Here is a 22,621-nt window from a genome sequence, read left to right as displayed (position 1 = left end):
TTTGCGAGCGCATGCTCTGCCCAGCCAACTGTCGCCTAGCAATGGAGGCGCGTTCTCTTCCTTCTCACGCCCTTCTTGCTGTACACACCTCTTCTTTCTTTCGCATTTCTTTTTGCGGTTCTAACAGCTAAGCTCACAGAGAAATGTAACCTCTGTGCTCGCAGGGTTGCCACATGGTTATGGACATTGTTGTTTACATATGCTTGCAAATTGGAATAGTTCGGGTGTCTGCCTCGAGCGACAGCGGTGTCCATGGCAAGGAATGTGAAAAACAAACCCAACGAAAGGAAACATTATGCTTTATAAGTGACATGAAGCTTCTTCTTTCTCAGTGGTTTTCTCAGTGTCAGCATTTCTTTTGCACGTGCCACCCTATGTATGGTGCTGCGGTGGTGCATGGCGGCGGAATTTATGGAAAATAGCAACAGGGTGGGCCGAGAGCCAACAACGTCATTTTTGTGGATAGCTTATACAGTGACAACTGATAAACTGATGGCTTGATGGGTGAAATGGTTACTTTTGGAACTTTCACTATAACGACTTTTCAGAATAATGAACAATTTGCCACGGTCCCCTGAAGTTTGTTATATCAAGATTTCACTGTAGAATGCTCCCTGGAGGATGCTTTACAACTTCCATTGTATAACAAAAATTTTTGACGTTGCCCTGATGTCCTCAGGAGCCAGTCAAGGAAACATTTTCACGAGCCCCTGGGCAGTTGGAAGCCTGGGGTTCTTGCCTCCTTAGCTCATAGGTTAATCCGGCCCTGTCCCCATACAGTGGGAAGCCAGACCTCTCCTTCACCTGAATACTCGTGAAAGTAGCCTTAGCTGTGGGCCACACCACTCTCTCACCATGAGCATCTCCTGGCAGGCTTCAATTTCCTCTTGCCCTGTGAGGAAGACCAAGACGTCACCCAGCGGCTGGGTGATGTGGATTTGCAGCACTGTCACCACGCATGCGTCCAGGTAGTCTGCCTCGGGAGCCTGTCAAGAGGTGTAAAGCAACATGGAGGGGCATGGCTGCGCTTGGCTCTCGCCAAAATCGCTGGTAAAGAAATGCAAACAGGGTAAAGAAACTGTGGCAAAGCAAGTACCTTGGTGTAGTAGATGTCCACCGGAAATCTCCTCCCTGGAATCTTGAATATAGGTGCATCATCGAAGAACTGCACACATAGAATGCAAGATGCTTTAGCAATGTGGTTAGAGGCAAGGTCAGGAATTGTTACATTGGAAGTACAAGTGACCTGTGTACTAGTTAGAGCTGTCATTCCAAGCAGCACACAATAAACAGACTGACAGAGAGTGATGAGACCAGCTCTATAAACAAGGACCGATGTTCTAAAAGTCTGTTTCCTATACAATGAATGAAATTGAAGCATTGTAACTAGCCTAGTTTACTGTGCTATTATAGATATTATTTCCCAATGTAGATGCAGTTGCTCTAAAATTTTGCTGTCACTGCTGTCAGAGGTATGCAGAAAGAAAGCTTAAGTATGACAAACCAGCACCACAAGTCATAAAATTTGGTGTGATATGTGATAAACTATTTTTTAAAGGGGCCCTGAACCACTTTTTATCGAAGTGGAGAAAGGCATTTGAAGAGAAAATAGGCTGTTTCAGAAATACTTTGCCATAAAAAGTAATTCAATGCATTCAGCAGAAGCAGAGTTACTGCTAATCAAACACGGCCTCCACTGTGCTCCCGTTACTTCTTCAATGCCTTGCACCGCGAAGGCTATGGCAGAGTGGGGCATGCCCACAACGTTCCACCTTCTAAATGTCACTGTGGTGCACAGTTCAAATTTCATTTTGGATGTTAACATAGATGCCCTGGCTTCTGATTTTGGTGTCTACGACATGCTAAACGTAAGCCAAATGCGGTTGTCCTCAGCGAGCTGCAGTGTTCTTCGCCAGTGGACTCATGGCAGCACTCTACGGCGGCTGCAGTATCTACGCTACGTAGCAAATTGCAGCTACCAATAGCAGCTGCATATGGTAATCCGCTTTATTGCGAAATAAAGTGTCCAGAAGAGAATGAGGAGCAGGCTTCTGTTGAAAAGAGAGCACTTGAGAAAAAGGTGACTTTGCACTCCGCTTGTGAGCTCCATGCACTGCGTACTACAGCAAAACTTGGCTGAGGTGTTCACAGCAGCATATGCTATGTTATTTCACCAAGCCTGAGGGGTGCTTCAGAACCCCTTTAACTGAACTTGAGGCCACTACCTTTAAGAACAGTTACTGCAAGATGTGATAAATAAATAAATAAATAAATAAATAAATAAATAAATAAAACTATAAATTTTTCAGATAGTGTGCCTGTACAAGCAAAATAAAAAAAAAAAAAAGGCACAAGACAATGTGGCAGCGGGCACTGACACAAGATTTAGCTTTCCACAAAAAGCAGGAACTCCCAGTAATGGCACCAGAGAGTGTTCTTGTACCCAGCTAGCACATGTGTGAAAATTTCCCCAACAACAGATTAAGATTCAATGCAACCAAACCTTTCACACATAGCTTCTACATGTGGAACTTCAAGGTTACATGGTATAACTGGACCACTGTGACACTGTGCTAACAAGCTGACAGAGTGGAATTTCACAAGCTTGCATTCGACAGTTCTTTCCAATTACTGTCACCTTGTGAGAAAAAATCAGTAAATGCACAGCTGAAGTCTCGGCAACTGCGGCAATTACAAGCCCTTATGAGGACCAACTAAAGAGAGAAAATAGAATTACTGACGTCATTACAGAAGGTGTCATTTTTCAGAATGTTACCAGAGCTTCAGTAGAGCATTAAAATTCAATGAAGTGCAGGGCAACAACGCTAAAAAGTGGTCAAGTTTCATCACTTTTGGACAACTGCATCATAAGTGGGCACAAAACTTCATCTAGTCTTCCTACGCAGTTGAAAAGAGCAAATCAGGTAAAACTGAGGTATAATAGTAGCCAACGGTCCTTACCTGACCTACAGTAAAATTTAATTTGTTACTGTTCATTCTTTTAATAGGCATACAAACTAAAAACACTGTATGACATAATTCCCTACTTGCATGTGGTACTTATCATGGCATGCAAGCCTGAACTGCATGTTCTATTCTCTACAATGATTTCATCTGAGCCTAAATTTATGGACAAGACATGTGCTATATTTTGCCTCATATTTTGTTGGAACTGTAAATGTTGTTTTTTGGCTTAAACAACTTTGTCAAGTGGTTGTTTAGGCTGCCTTTACCTCTCAAAACTCCAGTTTTTGTGGAAAACTGAAATAAAGTTTGGACTTACTGATGCTTTAACAGGCCTCCTATATATCCTGTCCATAAATTTAGGCTGTACGCTGCAGTGAACTTTCTATTCTCATCAAACTATCATAATGGCACAGACTGACGGCATTTCACGTGTTACATGTGAAGGTGATGAAATTTTTCACTGCATGGTGATACCATCACTGCCATAAATCTGTTTTATTGAGTGAACTAGAAGGCTCACTTTTATTTGGGAAAATAAACAGGGCCTAGGCACGTGAGCACACCTACATGCAGTAGAGCCCCGCTGTTATGTTCCCCGGTGCTGCGTTTTCCCGGCTGCTACATACTTTTTGTCCAGTCACAGCATAGCTTGCATAAAATCCCTTGCATTAAAAACCTCGCTGTTACACTGTAACTGCGGAAATGTTCCCATATGATACCTCGCAATCTGGCACCCCGAACCCGGCCGAGCAACAAGTGCTGACCGCCATTTTGACGAGCATTGGTCTGGCTTGACTACAGAACTGGCTGCACGGAGCCGCACATGAGTGGGAGTCGCCACCACTCGATGGCCCTCCGTGGATGGCCAAGCACCTCCTCTAACTAGGTGCCTGCGACGTCGCTTCCTTTCCACTGGAGGCGCTCTGTACCGTTCGTAAGCCGGAAGCGCGGGGTGGCACTTGCAACATTACTGCTGGAGTCATGTGACTTCTGTTGGCGCAGCTAGCTGCCGAGAGGCCGGGTTGGCAGCTTCCGCGCTCACGGCTGGTGCAGGAGGCCATGGTCTAGGGATGCCTGTGTTGATTTGAAACTGTCAAAGCACTGGGCACGACAACTGGCTTCAGCAGCTGCTCCGCGAGTCTTTCCTGAAGTCCACAGTGTGAAAGTCCTGACTGCACACTACAGAGCACTACAGGGTAACTTGACGGCACTTAATTCTTACTCCAAATTGCTATTGCCAGGGATCATGCATACTGCTGTCGGAAAGCATTGTGGAAAGACACGTCCGGGTCTTTTTTTCTCCGACTAGACAAGCATCGTGACATGCACCAATGGCACATTATTGAGCAAAATGTATGGTGGTAAGCTGAGTGAACGAGGAGATAGCATGAATTTTGTGTTCTTACGCACAGATAACAATGTGCGGTCGTCGTCTGCTCGAATTTTACCAGCGGCGCAGCCTCCGGTATGTTGCAAGCGTCCTCCAAGAGGCGGCTCCAGCAACCATACCAAAGGGACAGGTGTAAAAGGGAGAGGGAAGGGCAGGCGGTTTTTGGCTCACATCACAGGCATCTAGTTAGAGGAGGTGCTGAATGGCTATCTAGCAGCAACACTGAACTTGGAATTGTGATCCTTGTCGCGCCTTCTTGATGGCATCGCGAAAGTGGCAGAGTTGACATTGCCAAGGGCCTTGGACTACCACCCTCAACACTTAACAGCATCGTCTTGAAGTGGGCTGAGATAGAAAGAAACGCTGCGCTTTCGACGGAAAAGCTAAGCAAGCTTGTGACGCCAAGTACAGGAACCTCGATGAGGCACTTCTGATGTGGTTCAAGCAAGGTCGCACGGCTGGTGTGAACTTCGATGGCAGCTTTTTAAACGAGAAGGCCATAGAAATAACCAAGAGGCTGGGAATCATAGACTTTGCAGTGTCAAATGCCGGGATTGACTGTTTCCGAATAGAGGCATGGCACTGCTTATAGAGCGGTCAGCGGAGAAGCAGTGAGTGTTAACTTGGACATAGTGGACGATTGGAAGACCACACTTTCCTATATAATTGAGGGGTATGAGCTTCACAACATATACTATAATGCAAACGAAACCAGCCTCTTCTTTTGGGTGCAGCCATCAAAGTCGCTAAGCATGAAAGGTGAAGCGTACCACGGAGGCAAATGAAGCAAAGACCAGTCTACCATGCTTCTTCGTGGGAATATGGACGGCTCGGACAAGCTAAAGCCATGGGTGATCGCAAGGTATCGAAACCCATGGTAACTGAAGAAAACTACCCCCCCCCCCCCCCACCTTGCCATGCCACTACAAAACCAAAACCAACAGTCGTGCGTGGATGACTTGTTCTTTGCTTGAAGAATTTCTTTGGTACTTCGACAATAAGATCGATTCGCAATGCAGGAGTGTTCTCCTTTTTATTGACAACTGAGCAGTTCATCTGAGAGACCTGCCATTTTTTTGGAACGTCAAGCTTGTGTTCTTTTTTCCACCAAACACAAAAAGCCATTTGCAGTCATTGGATGCCGGCATCATAAAGAATTTAAAGCACCCCTATTGGAAGTGTATCATGAAGTGCTGTCTGGAACTTATTGCTCGTGGACAACAGCCTGCAACCATTTCTCTACTTGATGCAATGCACTATGCCGCTACAGCTTGGAGCAGTGAGCGCATCAACCACACAGCACTGCTTAGCGAGGTGTGGCTTTTGCTTGGACAGAGAGGTGGAAACGGCCATGGTGCAAGCTGAAGAGCCTGAAGAGTCAGTAGCAGCCATTAGTGACCAAGAGCACAGTGAGGTGATGTATACGCTGGGTGCCATCGGAGCCTCATACAACAATTACATCGCCGTGGATGCTGCCATCGTGACATTGGAGAGCCAGAGCATCCACGAGACCGCTGCGAACTCGGTCATGAGTGACGACGCCCATGCTTGCGATGATGACAATGAGCCCAAGCCACAAGATTCCAGGGATTTAGCAGATCCAAGCTTTGCAGAAGCCACAGCTCTGGACCTCCTGCACAGGTACTGTGCACCTGAAAGCAACGATGACAGCAATGTGGCCTTTCAGGCGATTGAGAAACGTGTGGTGCTGTCCAGTGACCTAAAGAACGAGAAAGCCTCCATTCTCTATTTTTTTTTATGCCTCGAAAGGCAACTTTGTAGAAACAAATGGTTTCAAGTCAGAACTAAACTGTTTTTGTTCATTTTTGGAGCTTTTTTCAAGGCACGTTCACACCGAAGGCGGAGCGGACAAGCAAACAAGCAAATCCGGCCAAGCGGCCGCGGATTTTCCGCTTTGCGGAAAATACGTGGCCGCTTGGCCGGATCGCGCCTGGACCGTTTTTTTCCGCGTGGATAAGTTGGCCGCTTTGGCCGCAGCCGATCAGAGCCCGGCACTGAGGAAGCGCTGGTGAACGAATGTAAACGAATGTCTTTCTGTGGGCTGTTCGCTTCTTCTCTTGAAAAGCGTAAAAACGGCAAGTGGGGCCCGTTGGTTGGGATTTATAGTAAGGTTTGTTACAGCACAACACAAGACAAGGACAAAAGGAGGTATAAAACGACGACACGGCACCGTGTCATCGCTTTATACCTTTTTTCGGCCTTGTCTTGTGTTGCGCTGTAACAAATCTTGAAAATCGACTAGACAAGTAGCGAGTAAAATGCCAACAATCTCGTTTTCTTCGTCTGAGCTCATCATTTTGCAGAAGTAGATAGCGGAAGGGAGCGCGCCGACCCACGACGAAAAACATATCGAAAGTGCGCGTACAAACCCAAAGTGCCGCGAGATGGCGGCACGTCCCTGAAATTGCTAAAGAAATTGCGAGATGCCCCGCCTTCCCGGCGGTGCGGATAGCCAGACAACACGGCTGGTCTGAACAGGTGCGGGCGCTCGCCGCCTCGCCACTTTGAAAATCCGCTTGTCCGCTTAGACGCTCCGCTTTCGGTGTGAATGTGCCTTCACTGCTGCATTTTCCTGACTGCGACATTTTTTCTCCCGGTCCGGTGAAAAATGTACGAACGGGGTTCCACTGTATTTTGCACAAGGAATCTAGAGGTTCCTTTTCTGGACAAAGCATAGTCGCAAGTTGTGTTTTCAACACATAAGCTGGTATGTTCCATGAATAGGAGATGCTTGGCACTACCCTCTTTGTTAGATGATGAAATAATAAATTTTATCAGCGCTGTATTCTTGGTCGCAATAGCGTAAAACTATTTCACTTTGTTCTTATTCCAGATCTGTCATTAGCTCTCTGTGATTGGTAAACATTTTTCAGGCTGTGCACATATTGGCAGATTTGAAGTAAAAACAGAGTGCAGTTATCGTGAACCTTGTGTCTATAATATTGGGGAACAGGTGAATATGAGAGAATGAAGTGGCTTGGAACTGCAGCAGCAGGGAGAGTTGGCCAATGGACTAATATACTGAAAGAAAGAATGTGAAGAATGAAATGGAGAAGAGATGTGAAGTAGTGCTAGCAGAGAGAGGCAGCTGGAATTTGACATGATGAGGGTCACAATGCTTACAAAAAGCCAAGTTCTGTGTGCTGCTTGCACGCAAGTCCCTGGTCTGCTGTCTATAGATGCTAGGCTTGCAAGCATATGACACTGACAGTCAAAGAGGAAAAACAAGAGAGAACCTGTGCCAGAAGTAGAAAGAGAAGATAAATTAAACAGAAACAAAACAAAAATTTATGCTGCATTTCACCTTTGGTGGCTGTGTAGTGGCATTGAAGGCAGTTCCCAGTGAATACTCAGACCCATACTCTACAATACCCTTCGCATAAGCAGATAGGCCAAGTCTCGTATTTTATGCACATATTCTGAGTACAGCTTTGCCTCTATGCATTGTGTAAGAGTACTAGGTGTGTGGTGTTTGAGGGCAAAATAAGAAATTATTTAAAACAGACCATATTGCCTGCCCTTGCATCTGGTTGTCACAAGGTGCCTCACAGTTTATACTTTGCTTGGAATCAGGCCTCAACCTGCTTTGAAAGTCAACCACATTTCACTTTTTCACTAATTACTCGCTCACTTGCTTTTTGACACTTGAGACTATGAGCTTTCAGGCTTTTGTTATGGTAACAGGTAACAAACACGCAGTCACGGTCCTTCTCATCAGCTCCAGAGTCATCCCTGCCATCGGATACACATCCAACAAGTAGTGTAGGCTATTCTGGAATATTTCTGCATCCATACCCTAAAGGAAAATATTGAAATCGGGAAGATCTGGATTCTGTACGTCACCAGAAAGCAGCACGACATGTTCGAAGTGCTGAGTAGCTAATATAGTATCTGTTCGAATCTAAGCCGACCCCCAAAATTAGGATGGTTTAAAATTAAAAAAAAAAACTTTCCTCGGATGCAAGCCCACAAGGTAAACAGCCACGAAAGGCAAAATATTATTTATTACCAGTATCTGGCGCCAGTCACGGAATTGTTCCAGCTCACTTGCCATCGTCATCACTGGGATCATTGTTTTTATTGCCGTAACTGGGTTATTTATTGATGTTTTCTTTATACAGCTCACAATCTTCAGTGCTATTAAGTGCATTCAAAATGCAGCACTTTCTAAATGCACTGCAGTGGCACTGGCTGCTCGGTGACATTATGCTGATGTCTGGCAATAAGCAAACGTCGAAGAAAAGAAGAAAACAAGGAACGCGTCTGCACACTTGCACAGCATGCACTCAAAGCAGTTACAATGGTGTTCTTTTGCCTTTGCTTCGGTTGGCTGCCCAGTGGACAGTGATGGCTAAAATGATGCTTTTTTTTACAGTGGCGCTAGCAGGGCGCCATTTTACCATTTTAAAAGCTCCTAATGAGATCCTCGAACCTAAGCCAACCCTAGAGTTTCCCAACTCTGGCAGTGGTGGAACAGCCATTTCACCTTTCGGCGCATGTCCTGGCGCAGGCAAAAAGCCGATTTGGCACAGCAGCAAGCACTTCTGGCTCAGGGCCAAACGCACGTATGCTTACCATATACCATGCAAATTTTAACTAGTATAGTCGATATGTTGTGGAGATGGGTTTGCACAAGGCTTACCTTACGAGCGCGGTCACGAAAGGATACACCGCTCCTTCACACCGCAATGCAGAAAGGGCACTGCGGCTGGGTTTGTCGACTCTCTGATAATGCCCGGAGAAGGCACCACAGACAGATTGTCAACAAACGCGGGTTTATTTACCAAGGATGCAACACAATGCCACAGTCACGGCTTGTTGGCAAAGGCTCACCACAAGAGCGATCGAGTATACACGCCTGCACGTGTCATGCCATGCACATTAGGGAGCTTTCGAACAAAGAAATAGCATCAGTGAAACTGCGCATGTGCAAGGCGCAAGGAGGGTTTTGCATTTGCGTCGGTGACGCTATATAGCCAACATGGCACAGCGACTCAAACTCGATACAATAGTTTTGCGTCAACAAATGTGGCAGTACCCATCGAAGTGGCTGCTCTTGTTGTTTACCACATTTGACCTCAGTCCCCGTAAATGTACGGCCATCAAACCCAAGAAACGGTGTCGTAGGTTCTCGCTTTCTCTCATTTGATTCAATAAAGCACGGCACAGCACAAGAAAGTTGCGAAAATATTATTTTTGCACCTTTGCAATTTTTGCATTAAACGCATTCTTGCATCTCTCCTCCACCAATATGTGACTGCCGCAGCCACAAGCAAACCCGCGATCTCGAGCTCAGCAGTGTAGCGCCATAGCCATTGTATAGGCTACCCTGACGGGTCACAAACTTCAGGGTGCACTGATAGCTAAGTCGCAAGTACGAAATGACGTTGCGAAAGTCAGTCGCAATATCTGGACATAGAAAACAAGTTCAAGAATACATATAAAACTTGACTGTAGAACGCACTTGGGCCAGCGACAAATACTCGCAAGGTTTTGTTTTTCTATTTTTATTTTCAATGGCCCCCATTTGTTCACTCTCAGTGCCAAAATTAACAACTTGGTCCATATCCATGCGACCAGTAAAACTGGTGGTACTATTATAAATCATAAGCTATTCACTAACTCATACATGCAGAAGCCGACATGTGCTTACTAATACCATTCGAAACTATGAACCACGTGCGATTCTGATCACGGGGCTCTTTTAAAAAACCCTGCTATTACCCATAAACATAGAGAAAGCTGACCTTTAATCCAAGAATGTAACATCCTCCTTTGGCAAACTCCACGGTATCCCACTGGTTTCATGAACGAAATAAAGTGCCAGCAAGATGGTATAGCGGCACTCTATATTGTACGTCCGTCAGAGAAAAATAAGGGAATGAGGAATTGGATGACTTTGACAGGCCTCTGCTTCCTTCTAAGATGATGATGATAGCGTGCTGTTGGCTTTTATATGAGATATGTTACCTGCGAAGCATTGACGGAAGGAGCGTTTCGTTCGTATGCTTGCATTGGCGCAGACTCAGCGAAAATTTCCGTTAAAATGCTATTTTCACAGAGGATGGCACAAAGGTCCACTCTCGGCGCAGTTTGGCGCAGCTGTTCCAGAACTGCTTTCATCCTTACAAAAAAATACATATATATTGACTTAAGTTCGAATAAATACAGTATGTTAGCAGGGTATCGTTCAGAGAAAGATGTGTCTGCCCATAAAATTTTCAGGGTGTGGAAACTACAAAAGCTTGAGGTATCTGAAGGAAACTTGAAGTGCAGGGGTACATAAGTCACTGCAACAATGGAGCCTTAACATCAGGCTGCATGATTAGGCCATTAAGTAGCTAGAAGCTTTTACCCATTCTACAGTTGCCAGTAAAGGGCTAAATAAAAGTTATGAAAATCATGACTGCCCCTGCTGAAGTGAAAAAAAAATAATAAAAAACAACAGAAATGGGTTCTCACCTCAGAGAACTTTTCAGCATCCAGGGTTGCTGAGGAGATCAGCAGCTTGAGGTCTGGCCTAAATCGTGCAATGTCCTTGACCAGGCCAAACAGGATATCTGTGTGAAGTGTGCGCTCGTGTGCCTCGTCCACTATGACCACACTGCAGTGAAGTGACCCCACGCTACCTTGATTAGAAACTGGTCCATCATAAATCCCATCGCCTAAAATTGCCTCTCACTAATTTCAGTTTCTGATAGTCAACCCTGGACTATGAGGGATGCTATAGTGGTAGCATATGCTCTAATTTTCAACCAACAATGCACTTTAAAGGGGGTGGACTCGTGCAGGGTGCAACCGCTCGCGACATCATTTTTGGCCTCCGTACTTGTGTTGCAGGTCAAGCAGTGCTCTCGCTAAATCGAATCATTCGTGACAACTGGAAGTTGCTGTTAAGTCAAGAGCTGGTAGTAGAGGATCACACGCATCATTTAGAGGTACTAGTGGATTCGGATCCATGCAGAGAAAGTTGCCTTCTTTTTTCTTCCCTTTTCTTCAGTTATTCTACATTTCAATTAATGAACAGTCAATTTCCCTTACACTTTCCTTGGCTTCATATGACTGTTGCTAACAGAAAATCGAGTCCATCAGGTCTTACTTTTCTTGCTCCAGCAAACTGTGTCAAAACACTGACAAAAGCTGATTGAGCACCTGTTGTGGTTTGTGTCTTAGTGCAATGATTTCGGACAATTGATAGTTTGAACCTGCTTGATAATTTAGACTTCCTTGTGGCCACCGACACCTATTCCATAAAACCAATGTATAACAGCAACTAAAATTTCAGATGCCACATGGTATGTCACTTGATTTTTCAGACTGATCTGTGAGCACAATGTCAAAAAAGTTTTTTCGGACAACCGAATTATTCAAACATTTATGCGGTCCCGTCTATAACAGACGGGACCGCAAATCCCAAAAATCGGTCGCTAACACTATTAAACAAACATTATGCATGGAGACACTCTATGAATGCACACATTGTAGGATGTGGAGTAATGCTATAAACATATTACATCTCACCCAATGATGCTATCAATGCAAAAACCAACAGGGCAAAAGGGCACGAAGGTTGTCATACCTGTAGCTAGCCAAATCTGGCTCAGAGAGGAATTCCCTGAGAAGCATGCCATCTGTCATGTACTTCAGCACTGTCCGCTCTGATGTGCAGTCCTCGAATCGGATGCTGTAGCCCACCTGAAAGACATGCAGACAGGTTCAGAGGGTGGCAGAGGATGGAATGTGCCAATAATGTTCAGGAGCCATGTTGGCCAACAGCAGGCACTTTGGGTTTGCAGTGTCTGAGGCAAGAGATTCTGGAACAACTACAGTTGAACCTTGTTATAGTGAACACGGATATGTCCAAATAATGTAAAGTTTCATTATGAATTATGCACATTTAACATTTTATATACTGAATATGCTTGGTCACGTAGCGAATATGTGAAATTCCCCAGAGCTAAAACAGGTGCCCATTAGATGCATGCGACAGGTTTATATGCATGATGCCCGATCTCAAAGAAAATGGCTCAACAGTTACGTTCCGGGCTAGAGTAGCGTGGCAAGTTGTCACACCTCCTCCTGCACCGCTATAGAGCATGCCATTTCCCCAATGAGTAAAGCTCAGCATGTTGATTCGCTGATTATCACCAAAAAAAAGAAAACCACTGGAGCAATGCAGGCTTACAGTATGTGAAGCACTGTTCCCATATCCATGGTTTGATGTGCCAGCAAATTTAGGAGTGCAATAACATAACACAGTCAACCCCGGATATATCAAACTCAAAGAGGATCATGAAAGCATTCAATATAGGTATTGATAATTCAAAATATAAAATATGCTTCTCTGCATGTTTTAATATGCATATATGAGAACTCTGCACGTCTCGTACATTCTCCCTAGATTGTGAAAAGTGAAAATTTTCTGGTTAGTTTCTTCAAGCCCATGTCAAATGCACAGAGTTTACTTTTTTTTTTTCTTTGCACATGAATGTAGCAGTTAAGTCATTCGCGCTGCAGAATGGTCCTTGACAAACTGATTGCAATGCTAACTATAAAAGCCCGTGTCACCTGGCCACAGAGCACCTCGTGCGTTGATGTTCTTGTTGCAAGTTTTTATACAGGACAAAGTAGAAATGGGAGCAGCACAGGAGCAAACCAGCCTGAATGCATCAACACATTTATACTGCAAATCGCGCATGAACATGCCCGGCTGCAAGTGTTTTGCAATACGATGTTGCCATTTAAACAGCCGATCATTATGTCATAATGAATAGCGACCATGCAAACGCTGTTAAATTTGTAAGTAGCTCCCAACCTGTAAAGCCCCCGAGTTGCATTTCCACTGATGTCTCCCTGCAACACAAATGAAACGCGTTCAGTGCGGGCCTGCAAATTGCGCAGCGAGTCTTGTCACCACTGCCATGGTGGTCTTTCCGCACAGTGCAAGTGTGGCGTGTCGTAGCTTTGTTAAATCTAAACTGTAATGTAAAAGTCTGTGCAAGCGGGACTTGTAGTCAGATTCATTTTGGCCACATGCAGAGCCACAAAATGCCGTTCACAGAAACTACACAAGACAAGCCCAGTGGTGCAGACATCTCCAGTTCATCATCCCATGCCCAGAGTCACTCAGTGAAAAGATTGAGTGCCATTCATGCTTTCTAGTGGAACATGCATAATGGACGGGACTACGGGGTGCCTTTTGCGTTCTTGAAGCAGTGTGACGATCATCTTTCCGATAACGAACCCACTGCTTGGCGATGTTATTTTAGCTATCAATATGCTTCACTGCCTTACCCTGCTATGTTGCGATGAAGCTTGCCAAAGATGATCTGCCGTTATGGAGTGCACATAAGACCTCTGCTACGTGCGCCATCCAAATTTTGAGACCTGCGCCACTTCATTTTTGTTCCAAGGCATGTACTATCCTTCAGATTCAATGCCTTCTTTAACAGCATCTGCCAAAACAGTGCCGTTTTGTGGGCATGAATATTTCCGATAACGCAAGTGACTGCAACCAATTAGGAGAAGTGCACTTGCAGGGGCCTAGCGCGAACGCCTAGTGCAGCGTTCAATATATCAAATGTGACAGGCAACGGGAGTTCGATAAGTGCACAGTACAGTGCTATACTGTTGCATGGGATTTCCAAGGGGTTATTAGAACTGTTCGATATAGGCAATAATTCGATATAACCGAGTTTAGTATATCCTGGATTGACTGTGCTTGACACAATGCTTCAAAACAATGATATGAAAATGCGTCATGTGGACTATTGGAATGTATGTATATAGTGGAATGCGGGATGTAAAGTACATGGCCATTCAATTTCCAATGCTAACCAATCTGCTTAGTCGATGGGTGCAGAAATGGCTTTGGTGCAACTGTAGGCAGTAGTTACATCATCATCATCATCATCATCATCATCATCATCATCATCATCATCCTAGTTACGCCCACTGCAGGGCAAAGGCCTCTCCCATACTTCTCCAACTACCCCGGTCATGTACTAATTGTGGCCATGTTGTCCCTGCAAACGTCTTAATGTCATCCGCCCACCTAACTTTCTGCCGCCCCCTGCAACGCATCCCTTCCCTTGGAATCCAGTCCGTAACCCTTAGTGACCATCGGTTATCTTCCCTCCTCATTACATGTCCGGCCCATGCCCATTTCTTTTTCTTGATTTCAACTAAGATGTCGTTTACCCGCGTTTGTTGCCTCACCCAATCTGCTCTTTTCTTATCCCTTAACGTCACACCCATCATTCTTCTTTCCATAGCTCGTTGCGTCGTCCTCAATTTCAGCAGAACCCTTTAAGTAGTTACATACTTATGGTCAAATGGAGCAGAAAGCTGTGAACTAATCATTAACAGGTGTGTCACCTAACAAAAAGCACCAATGCGACGCACTGCAACATCGACCATATTGCTTTGACCGCCCACTGCATCACCCCCAAGAAATCGCTAGCATCACCAGTAGAAGTCCTATATGGCTCAATAGGAGACTACAAATGGGCATGACAGTGATTCCCATCATGCCGCCTAGGCTCACTTTCACCTGCAGGTTTCCATAGTGAACTTTTCCACAGTGTGGAAACATATTATTAACTGGAACAGCAGCGCATTTGGCTGATGATTTTGAGCACTAATTTCTCGAAACATGGTTAAGGCAGAGAGTTTCTAGCAAAATATTATGCTTCGAAGGCTGGCCGATTTCACCTCTGCAATTATACATGCCCTAAAAAGTATAATTAATTAAAAGGTTATCTAGCAAAAATTTTTTTATTTATTAATTGCATTGGTAATCAGTGAGAACACTTTAATGTCTGCTGCTGCTACCAAGCTTGGCAAGTAAAATTCGGCATTTCGTCTCACACCCCGTATTTTTAATAATCTGACACAGTCCTTGAAGAAACACACAGTACAGTAAAAGTTTGCTAATTCACAACTCGTTTATTCAAAATTTTGAATGATTTGAAGTAGCCGCCACAGTCCATCCAACAATGTATTTAAAGCAATATGTATCATGTTACGCTAATTTACACTGAAATCTGCCCCGCCATCGACAATTTGAACTCTGCACCATCGTGAACGGGGAGAGTGCTAGTGCACGGGGGCCCATTGGCGATGCTGGTGTCGCCACGAGGGTCATGCAGCTTTGCCCTTTCCATCTGTGGCCCTTTGGTTAGGCCTCACTGAAGAGAGACATGTTTGGGCCTGGCCAGGCATGGCCAATGCCTCTGTTGCTGGCCGGTTCTCTCCCTCTCTCAAGACCTTCAAGATACAAATGCGGATGTGGCACTGAGTGTTTCATGTTACATTTTGGAGGCTATGCTCTTTCTATAGGAGGTGTTTTGCCAAGAAGCGGCTACAGGTAATGTTTAAAACATTGTGGCCGTGACATTTATCAGCGCTAGCAGCACTAAAAAGCATAATTTTTCAGATTCGTGGCTGTTACTCAAAAGAAAGCATCACTTGAATGCGTGTTTGGATGCCACCTATACGTATTGTGGAACTCAGCATCGCGCAGCCGGTGCAGCTACGAGAGTACAACGGAGAGCAATGTCGCAGCACGTTGCGGTGTGTTTCGCGAGTGCATTTTAGAGTGCAGCTCTTGTTCTTATGGCGAGCGTTGGCTGTACAAAGGCGCATCTATAGTCCAACGTTTACGGCGCGCATCGCTTGTGGCCAGTCATGCTACACCGCTTGCGTCGTGCCAGCCGAAATCCTGTCCCCTGTATATTTTGATGTGCATTCCGTCAGAGGCTGCTCTCTTCAGAGCATGCGCAGAACGATTCCCAACCCACGGGCCGTTTTGAACAGCCATGGCGTAGGGACTTTTTTCTTCGCGCAATGCACTATGGGTCGGCGCAGTCGGCATGAAGAATGTGCAGATGGAGCAAGAGCAATTTCAATGTCGGACAGGTCGGACTGCATTGGCCGCATCCGGTTATGTTGGCTGCGCCAACAATGGTCGTTGTTCTCACCAACGTGACGTAGCGTGAGTGAGCGAGTGCGCTCACGCTATGTCGGACTATATACGCGCCTTAACAGAGCGCTTTTTTTCTCCTACTTCTATTAGTTCGAATTTCGTATACTTTAAATTTTCGTAGCACTTCCACAGAACTCGAATGAACAAACTTTTACTGTATAGGACACCAAACAAAGGCCTCCAAATTGTTCAGAGAATTTCGCTTAACAGAGCCTTTTCTCGAACAAGTCTACTGTACGACATCTGGTTCACAAACAGGAACAGGTAGCTTATGAGCTGTCAGAATACTCACCTCATTTCCCAGTTTGACCCCCATCTCCTCAGAGACTCGAGCAGCCACACTCATGGCAGCAACTCGTCGTGGCTGGGTGCAGGCAATCTTCATCTTGTCAGCTGTGTAGCCCTTGAAGGAAAGGACAGCCAACAAGGAGAACCTAAAAACCTCAGTTCAACATGTAGGAATGGGCTTGCACGTCCTCCGCTGCTCAATATGGAGCAGTCCCCTTTGTTGACTTGCATAAATTCAAACCTTGCAATAATAAAAAAATTTTGGCTAAGCGGCATTTCGAGATATCAGAGTTCGAGTTCACCCTTTGAGGGTCAATGCCCTAAATATATGGCGCTGTGAACAAGTCCCAAATGATCGATGTCACATATTTATGGCACCATCTTTTATGTTTGAAAAACACACCCCATTTTTTAACTTTTTGTTGCCCAGCAAGTTTTTGTTGCCCTGCACTCCGTGTTAGTACAAGGAATCTTTTTTTCACTCCGTAGCCGCTTGGTTTTTATTCGCCGGCTTCTTTATGCTGGCATTTCAGCGACCAATTTTGGTTTCATCTCGTAGGCTGTTTCCATTCGTTACGCTCGTAAAAGCTGATTTCTATCTGGTTTCTAATCTCTTAAAGGGTCATTGCAAGATGCTCGCTCATCTGCTGCTCACAGGGGTACAATTACAGTTGAACCCATTTATCACAATACCGAGTTTAACAATGTATCGATTATAACAATGAGAAGCTGCTGCACTGTCAAGTTTTGTATGTTTTCTACAGTGAAATAACTCGCTTACTACAGTGCCCCCATGCCGCATTATTGGTTATAACGACGAAGTCTGGCTGCTGGGTGTCTGTGTCGAAAGGTAATAAAGTGTGAAATCCTGGAAAATAAAAAAAGTAATTACTACCAAAGCTCGCGCGCCGCTGTCATTTGCCAACCCAAAGAGACATTCGAGCCACTGCACGATTGCCCGATGGCCCAACGGCTGCTGTGTGCTCATTTTCCAGCCTTCTCCATATTGCCAGCCTCACGCGCCTCTCTCCCGTCGCCCTTCCAACTCTCTGAACATGAATGGGTTGCACCCATAGCTCTACGCAGCACCACCATCTGAAACATGAATGAACCGCACCAGGTGCACTGTGTTGCTCCCAGATTGCTCACTGGCCCCTCATTCTGTGCAGTTCTGCCAACGAGTCGCTCATGCTCGTCTTTGTTGGCTGCATCGAAGTCGTTCCTAGCCACATGGTTTCTTAGCCTCATTAGATTCGCCGCTGAAACGGAATATGGCTGATCGCCCATTCATCACTGGCAACACAAGACGTTGCCAGTGAAAAGAAAGCATACTGCTTAAGATTTGGAAACAAAGTGTTTCTAACTGATGAGGCGATTGTCATGAACGTGTCTGCACCAAAGAGTGACGGCGATGACATGGCAGGGCAGTCTCAAAGTTGTCCTTGCAGTAGGCCTTGCAGATGACTCAGTCTCAGTCTCACTGGGGCTTCGTTTTCATGAGGGATCTTCCGCGGCACTATGTGAAGCACCTGAATGCCTTGGAGAAGGATGCTGGCAAGCTTTGCCTAATGCAAGCAAGGCTGACGGACATGGGCTTTTCTCGTGAAGCCAGTGAGAAGTATATGGTGAGATGCATGCGGCCGTCTCGCCTCAGCGTTTCTGCTGTATTTCTCTAGCTAACAGGCTGCCGCGGCAACCTTCTCGCATTTTTTAAAAAGCCCCTTTTAAGGCCACCAAAGCGATGTTTTGGCAGAGCTTGCATGTCACTTACCGCCCGTAACCCCTCTTTGCAGTTGTTATAGCAGTGCCATTCTTGAACACCGACAGCTGTGGCTTGTTACACGTGATCAGAGTACGCATGATAGCAGAGTTAAACAGTTGCACGAGTCAACACATTCAGCAGCAGGATGGAGGAATGTGGGGGGAGGGGCACTAGCCTCCTCGTCATTATATTGTTCTCACAACAACTCTGCCCGCCTTATTAACTTGCTGGACAAAAATAAAGTTTTCCCCACCACCACCAACAACTCTGCCATCACCCGATTTTGATTTTTTTTTTTCATGCAGACATGTCGATATTGAATCACCAACTCGCCCAAGCTTCCACTTTATCGAACAATTATTGGTTATAACAATGGAAGTTTCGTGGCACTTGAAAATTGTTGTAAGTGGGTTCAACTGTGCAGCTTTCACAGGCGGGCGTTGGTATATTACAAGCGATGGCATCATATATAAACGATGCTGCCATGCCTGCGTTTCTTTTCTCGAGACTCGGCTCGTGAAAACTGATGGCCCCTTGTTTGAAAAGGAACGAGAGATTACTGCAAATTTCTGACTCGATTGTTTTTTCTGACGGGCGCACAAGCATCAAGTTTTCTTCCGGGCACTGATGTACACGGTTCAATTGTGCTATGGACGTTCGCTGGTTGCTTTGGTGCAAGTGAGTTGAGAGGTGATTCCTCTAATGCAGATTACTACCAAAGTACCGAATTGTAATAGTATATTTATTTCAGTGCATCTACTTTTTATTCTTGCTATAAGTATTTATGGAAGCCCAATCTGTATTCATGAATAAACGAACCATCTTTTCCCACAGAATTTTTTTGTAACTTTATAGTTACTAACGAAATTATGATAAAAGTTTTTGAAATAGGTCGGTCCGAACATTTTAAATCTGCAATAAAAAAATATGACCCCAGAAGGTCGCATTTGGCAAGAAAAATTTACCCTCAAATGGTTAAAGAAGGTTTACTGTATTCGAAAATTATTGAAGATTCGATAAGATATGAATATTAGAAGCAAATCAAATATATTGCTGACTGCACGGGAACCGATACAATTCTTTGCATTTTTTTTCTATCAAATTTGCGAATACCTACGTGCCCGATTCTGTGCCAGTACTTAGCATACTCCTGTCATTGTGGAATTGAGCCCATAAGGTAAACTCAGCCCTGCACTAGCAAGTGTTGCAGAAAAGCCAACCTCTTGGTAACAAGACGGACAGGTCTGCAAACAGCGAGGGCGCAACTTAGCACAACGAAAGGGAATGGAGGTGATTATGGAAGGGAGTCCAACTGCAGTAAAAATGCTTTGCTAGAGAGTATAGGTCCAATGGGTTGATCGACTACAGCGACGTCCATGTGGTCCACATGGCCTTACTAAACAAACATGCCAGCTGCCAACTATGTATGTGCCCATCAGAGTCCTCAATGCAGCGTGTCGTGCTCCAGTTACAGTGGAACCCGGCTATATCAAACTCGCAAAAAAACGCCTATCAGTTCGATATAGAGCATAATTCAATATAAGCTTGGTAAAGAATTGGATGCCACAAAAACACATACCATTTATAAAATCACTTTATTGAAGAAACTAGCTTAGTTTCGCATGAAATAGTCCTGTATTTTCTTCTGCTTGGGCAATTTCGCTGCCTGCAATGCACGCACTTCTCCACATTGTCTAAGAAGTCGGAGCAGCTGAGGCCGCAACCTTTCGCATTCGCACAGAAGCACCGGACTAGTGCGAGTGCACCAATGACCTCAGAGGATGTGGGCAAAGGACCGTCGCTGCTTTCCTCATTTGCCCACTTTCACTTGTGCTCGGTATGATGTCAGCAATGTAGTCTTCGTTTTTGGGCTCTCCTGTGGTCGTGACACCATCATCTGCACTCACAAACTCGTCAACCGTTGATTCGTCAACAGCTTCCTGAAATTCTTACAGCTCGCTGCAAACTTCAGCAACACCGGCAACAGCTTCGTCGTACTCATCATTTACAGCCATCACCGAGCACGCGGAAGCCGGCATGTCTGAAGCAATTTCGGACGAACCACTTGTGCACGTCCGTGCGTACGCATTGGGCGCCATGGGCACCGGGTTGCAAGTTTGTCCGCCTTAGCCCTAATCTCCCCTTATTCTTCAAGATCGTGCTGAGAGCGCTCTTCGGAATCTTGCACGCTGCGGGGCATCCAACTTCTCGCCGCATTCGACCTGATTTATGATTTTTAGCTTCACAGCAAAAGGCGAATTCTGCCACTTCATCACGGCAACACTGCGGGACAAGGCCCACAAGGCGCAACCACAATGAACCAGAAAAGCAGCGGGATAACTTGCACTTGCGCCATTTTGCACGACGAGGGCACAAGAGCCTCTGATTGGCTGTCTGAGCAAGTGCTGCGGATGGGTCAGGATAATTTTTTTAGGGGGGTGTCGACGGCTCACCCAAGGCAGCGCAGTCACGGTAGGGAGAGCGGTTGGATGGAGCAGTGCCGCCGGGTTTCCCCGCCACTGCGAGGGAAAGCTAACTTCTGGGGCACTTTTATGACGCTTGATGTTCTATATACTGTATCGGGAGTCGCTGTTATTTGTGTTCGATGCAAACATAATTTTTGCTATATATGCTCACTGTAACTATGCCATATTCAGAAATTGTTCGATACGTGTATATAGAATAATTCGAGTAAACGGGTTCGATATAGTCGGGTTCGACTACATAACATTTTAGCATAGTGATGGACAATCCGTTATCGCAATACACATCCGAGCGGGACCAACAACATGTGCAGATCCCGCAGGCAATGGGCAATGTGCTATGAACATTATGACGATGCCTGTGGGCATTGCACTATGCTAAAAGGAGCTATTCTAAACATATGGGTACATTACACATCCTTATAATTACAATCACACTTTTTTAAGCAACTGAAGGTGTCATGCCCCATTTTAACTCCCTGTGTCGAATTGTGGTTCCATTATATTTTTACAAATGCAGTAATTTCCCACCAGGGAGTCGGCCATATGTCTCACATTGAAGGAAAACAATAGGAAGGAGCTTCCTGCATGTGCTGTGCTGCAGGAGTCCTACATGCATGTTAATCAAAATGTGAAAAAAAAAAATAATGCAGATCCCAGGCACTATGGGAATCGATGTAAGCGAAGCTTTTTGTGCTGTTTGCATTCATTAACAATATATGGCAGTGATGTTGACGGCCTATGGCAGTCGTGATGTGATGAGTGTACCACTCGTGTTTGTCTACATAGCATGTATACACAGAACACACAGCTGGATGTGTTTGCTCAAGGCATTGTTGTGTGCCATTGTTCGTAGCCTGCGAGAAAGTTAGCACTGTCATTCCTTCACACGGGCGCATCACACTGTGGCTGAAGTGTTGATTTGCTGGCCAGCCGTATGCGTGTTGCCGTCTTGACGCTGCGGTGCTTGACTGCGGCTTTGCGTCTGCCCACCCTGCGTCAATTGTCTGCATGTGCAAACTTGCACGGCGCTTATTTTTCAGAAACAGCAGAAACATGCCATATCATACCTTGAATTAAAATTGCTGCAGTTTGTCCGCAACTGTTGCCATGTTTAGTAGCAGCGTTTCCTTCATTGAAGAGACCCCAAACGAAGCATGCTTTCTGACGGTGGGCCCTTCCTTTCTCCCATGATCACCTCATGTATGCAAGCTCCCACAAGCAAAGAGTCAAAAGAGCAAAAAGCCGTTTAGTCAGGGCACTGGCTTTACGCACTCTCTGTTTTCTCTTTCTACCACACTACCTCCAATCGTGGCTGGTGCATGCGAGTATAAAAGTAAGCACTGCAGCTTCTGCAATGCTTTTGCGGGGGGCTAACACGTAATTACAGCCATCCAGAGGGCATTGTGCTGATGGCCAGGTAGTCCCAGAGGGCCTCGCTGGAAAGAGCACACAGAAGACACCTCTCCCGCGTCCCTACCATGTACATTACACATGTTCTAAACCACCCCCCAACACGACGTGCAGGACAGCGACAGCAGCAGCAGCCAGCAGCAGTGGAAAAAGCAAGGGAAGATATAAAGAATACTTCACTTTAAAAGAAGTTGTGCTCCCGTGGTTCTTTTCTAAGCAGTGGTCCTAATAACTAAACAGTACACCACCACTATATAATGGATGGATGCTAGCACAACTTTGGCCTTGTTCATTTGTCATTACCTATTCAG

The 22,621-nt window shown here is 45.4% G+C and overlaps 1 protein-coding gene across 1 annotated transcript in view; it reads right to left on the bottom strand.

Annotated features, from left to right (window-relative positions):
- Nucleotides 1–22,621, bottom strand: part of l(2)37Cb (DEAH-box helicase 16 lethal (2) 37Cb) — a 128,416-nt gene that overhangs the window by 44,153 nt on the left and 61,642 nt on the right. The window contains exons 11-15 of the mRNA XM_075678245.1: nucleotides 16,657–16,767; nucleotides 11,958–12,073; nucleotides 10,841–10,982; nucleotides 1,097–1,165; nucleotides 855–986 (exon numbers count right to left, since the gene is read on the bottom strand). Coding sequence (XP_075534360.1) covers nucleotides 855–986; nucleotides 1,097–1,165; nucleotides 10,841–10,982; nucleotides 11,958–12,073; nucleotides 16,657–16,767 — 570 coding nt within the window. The remainder of the gene's footprint in view (nucleotides 1–854; nucleotides 987–1,096; nucleotides 1,166–10,840; nucleotides 10,983–11,957; nucleotides 12,074–16,656; nucleotides 16,768–22,621) is intronic.

Source organism: Dermacentor variabilis, unplaced genomic scaffold (genome assembly GCF_050947875.1).
Source record: "Dermacentor variabilis isolate Ectoservices unplaced genomic scaffold, ASM5094787v1 scaffold_18, whole genome shotgun sequence".
NCBI classification, from domain to species: Eukaryota; Metazoa; Arthropoda; class Arachnida; order Ixodida; family Ixodidae; genus Dermacentor; species Dermacentor variabilis.
Note: the sequence above shows the minus strand (reverse complement) of the source record. Positions and strands in the feature narration are given on the sequence as shown.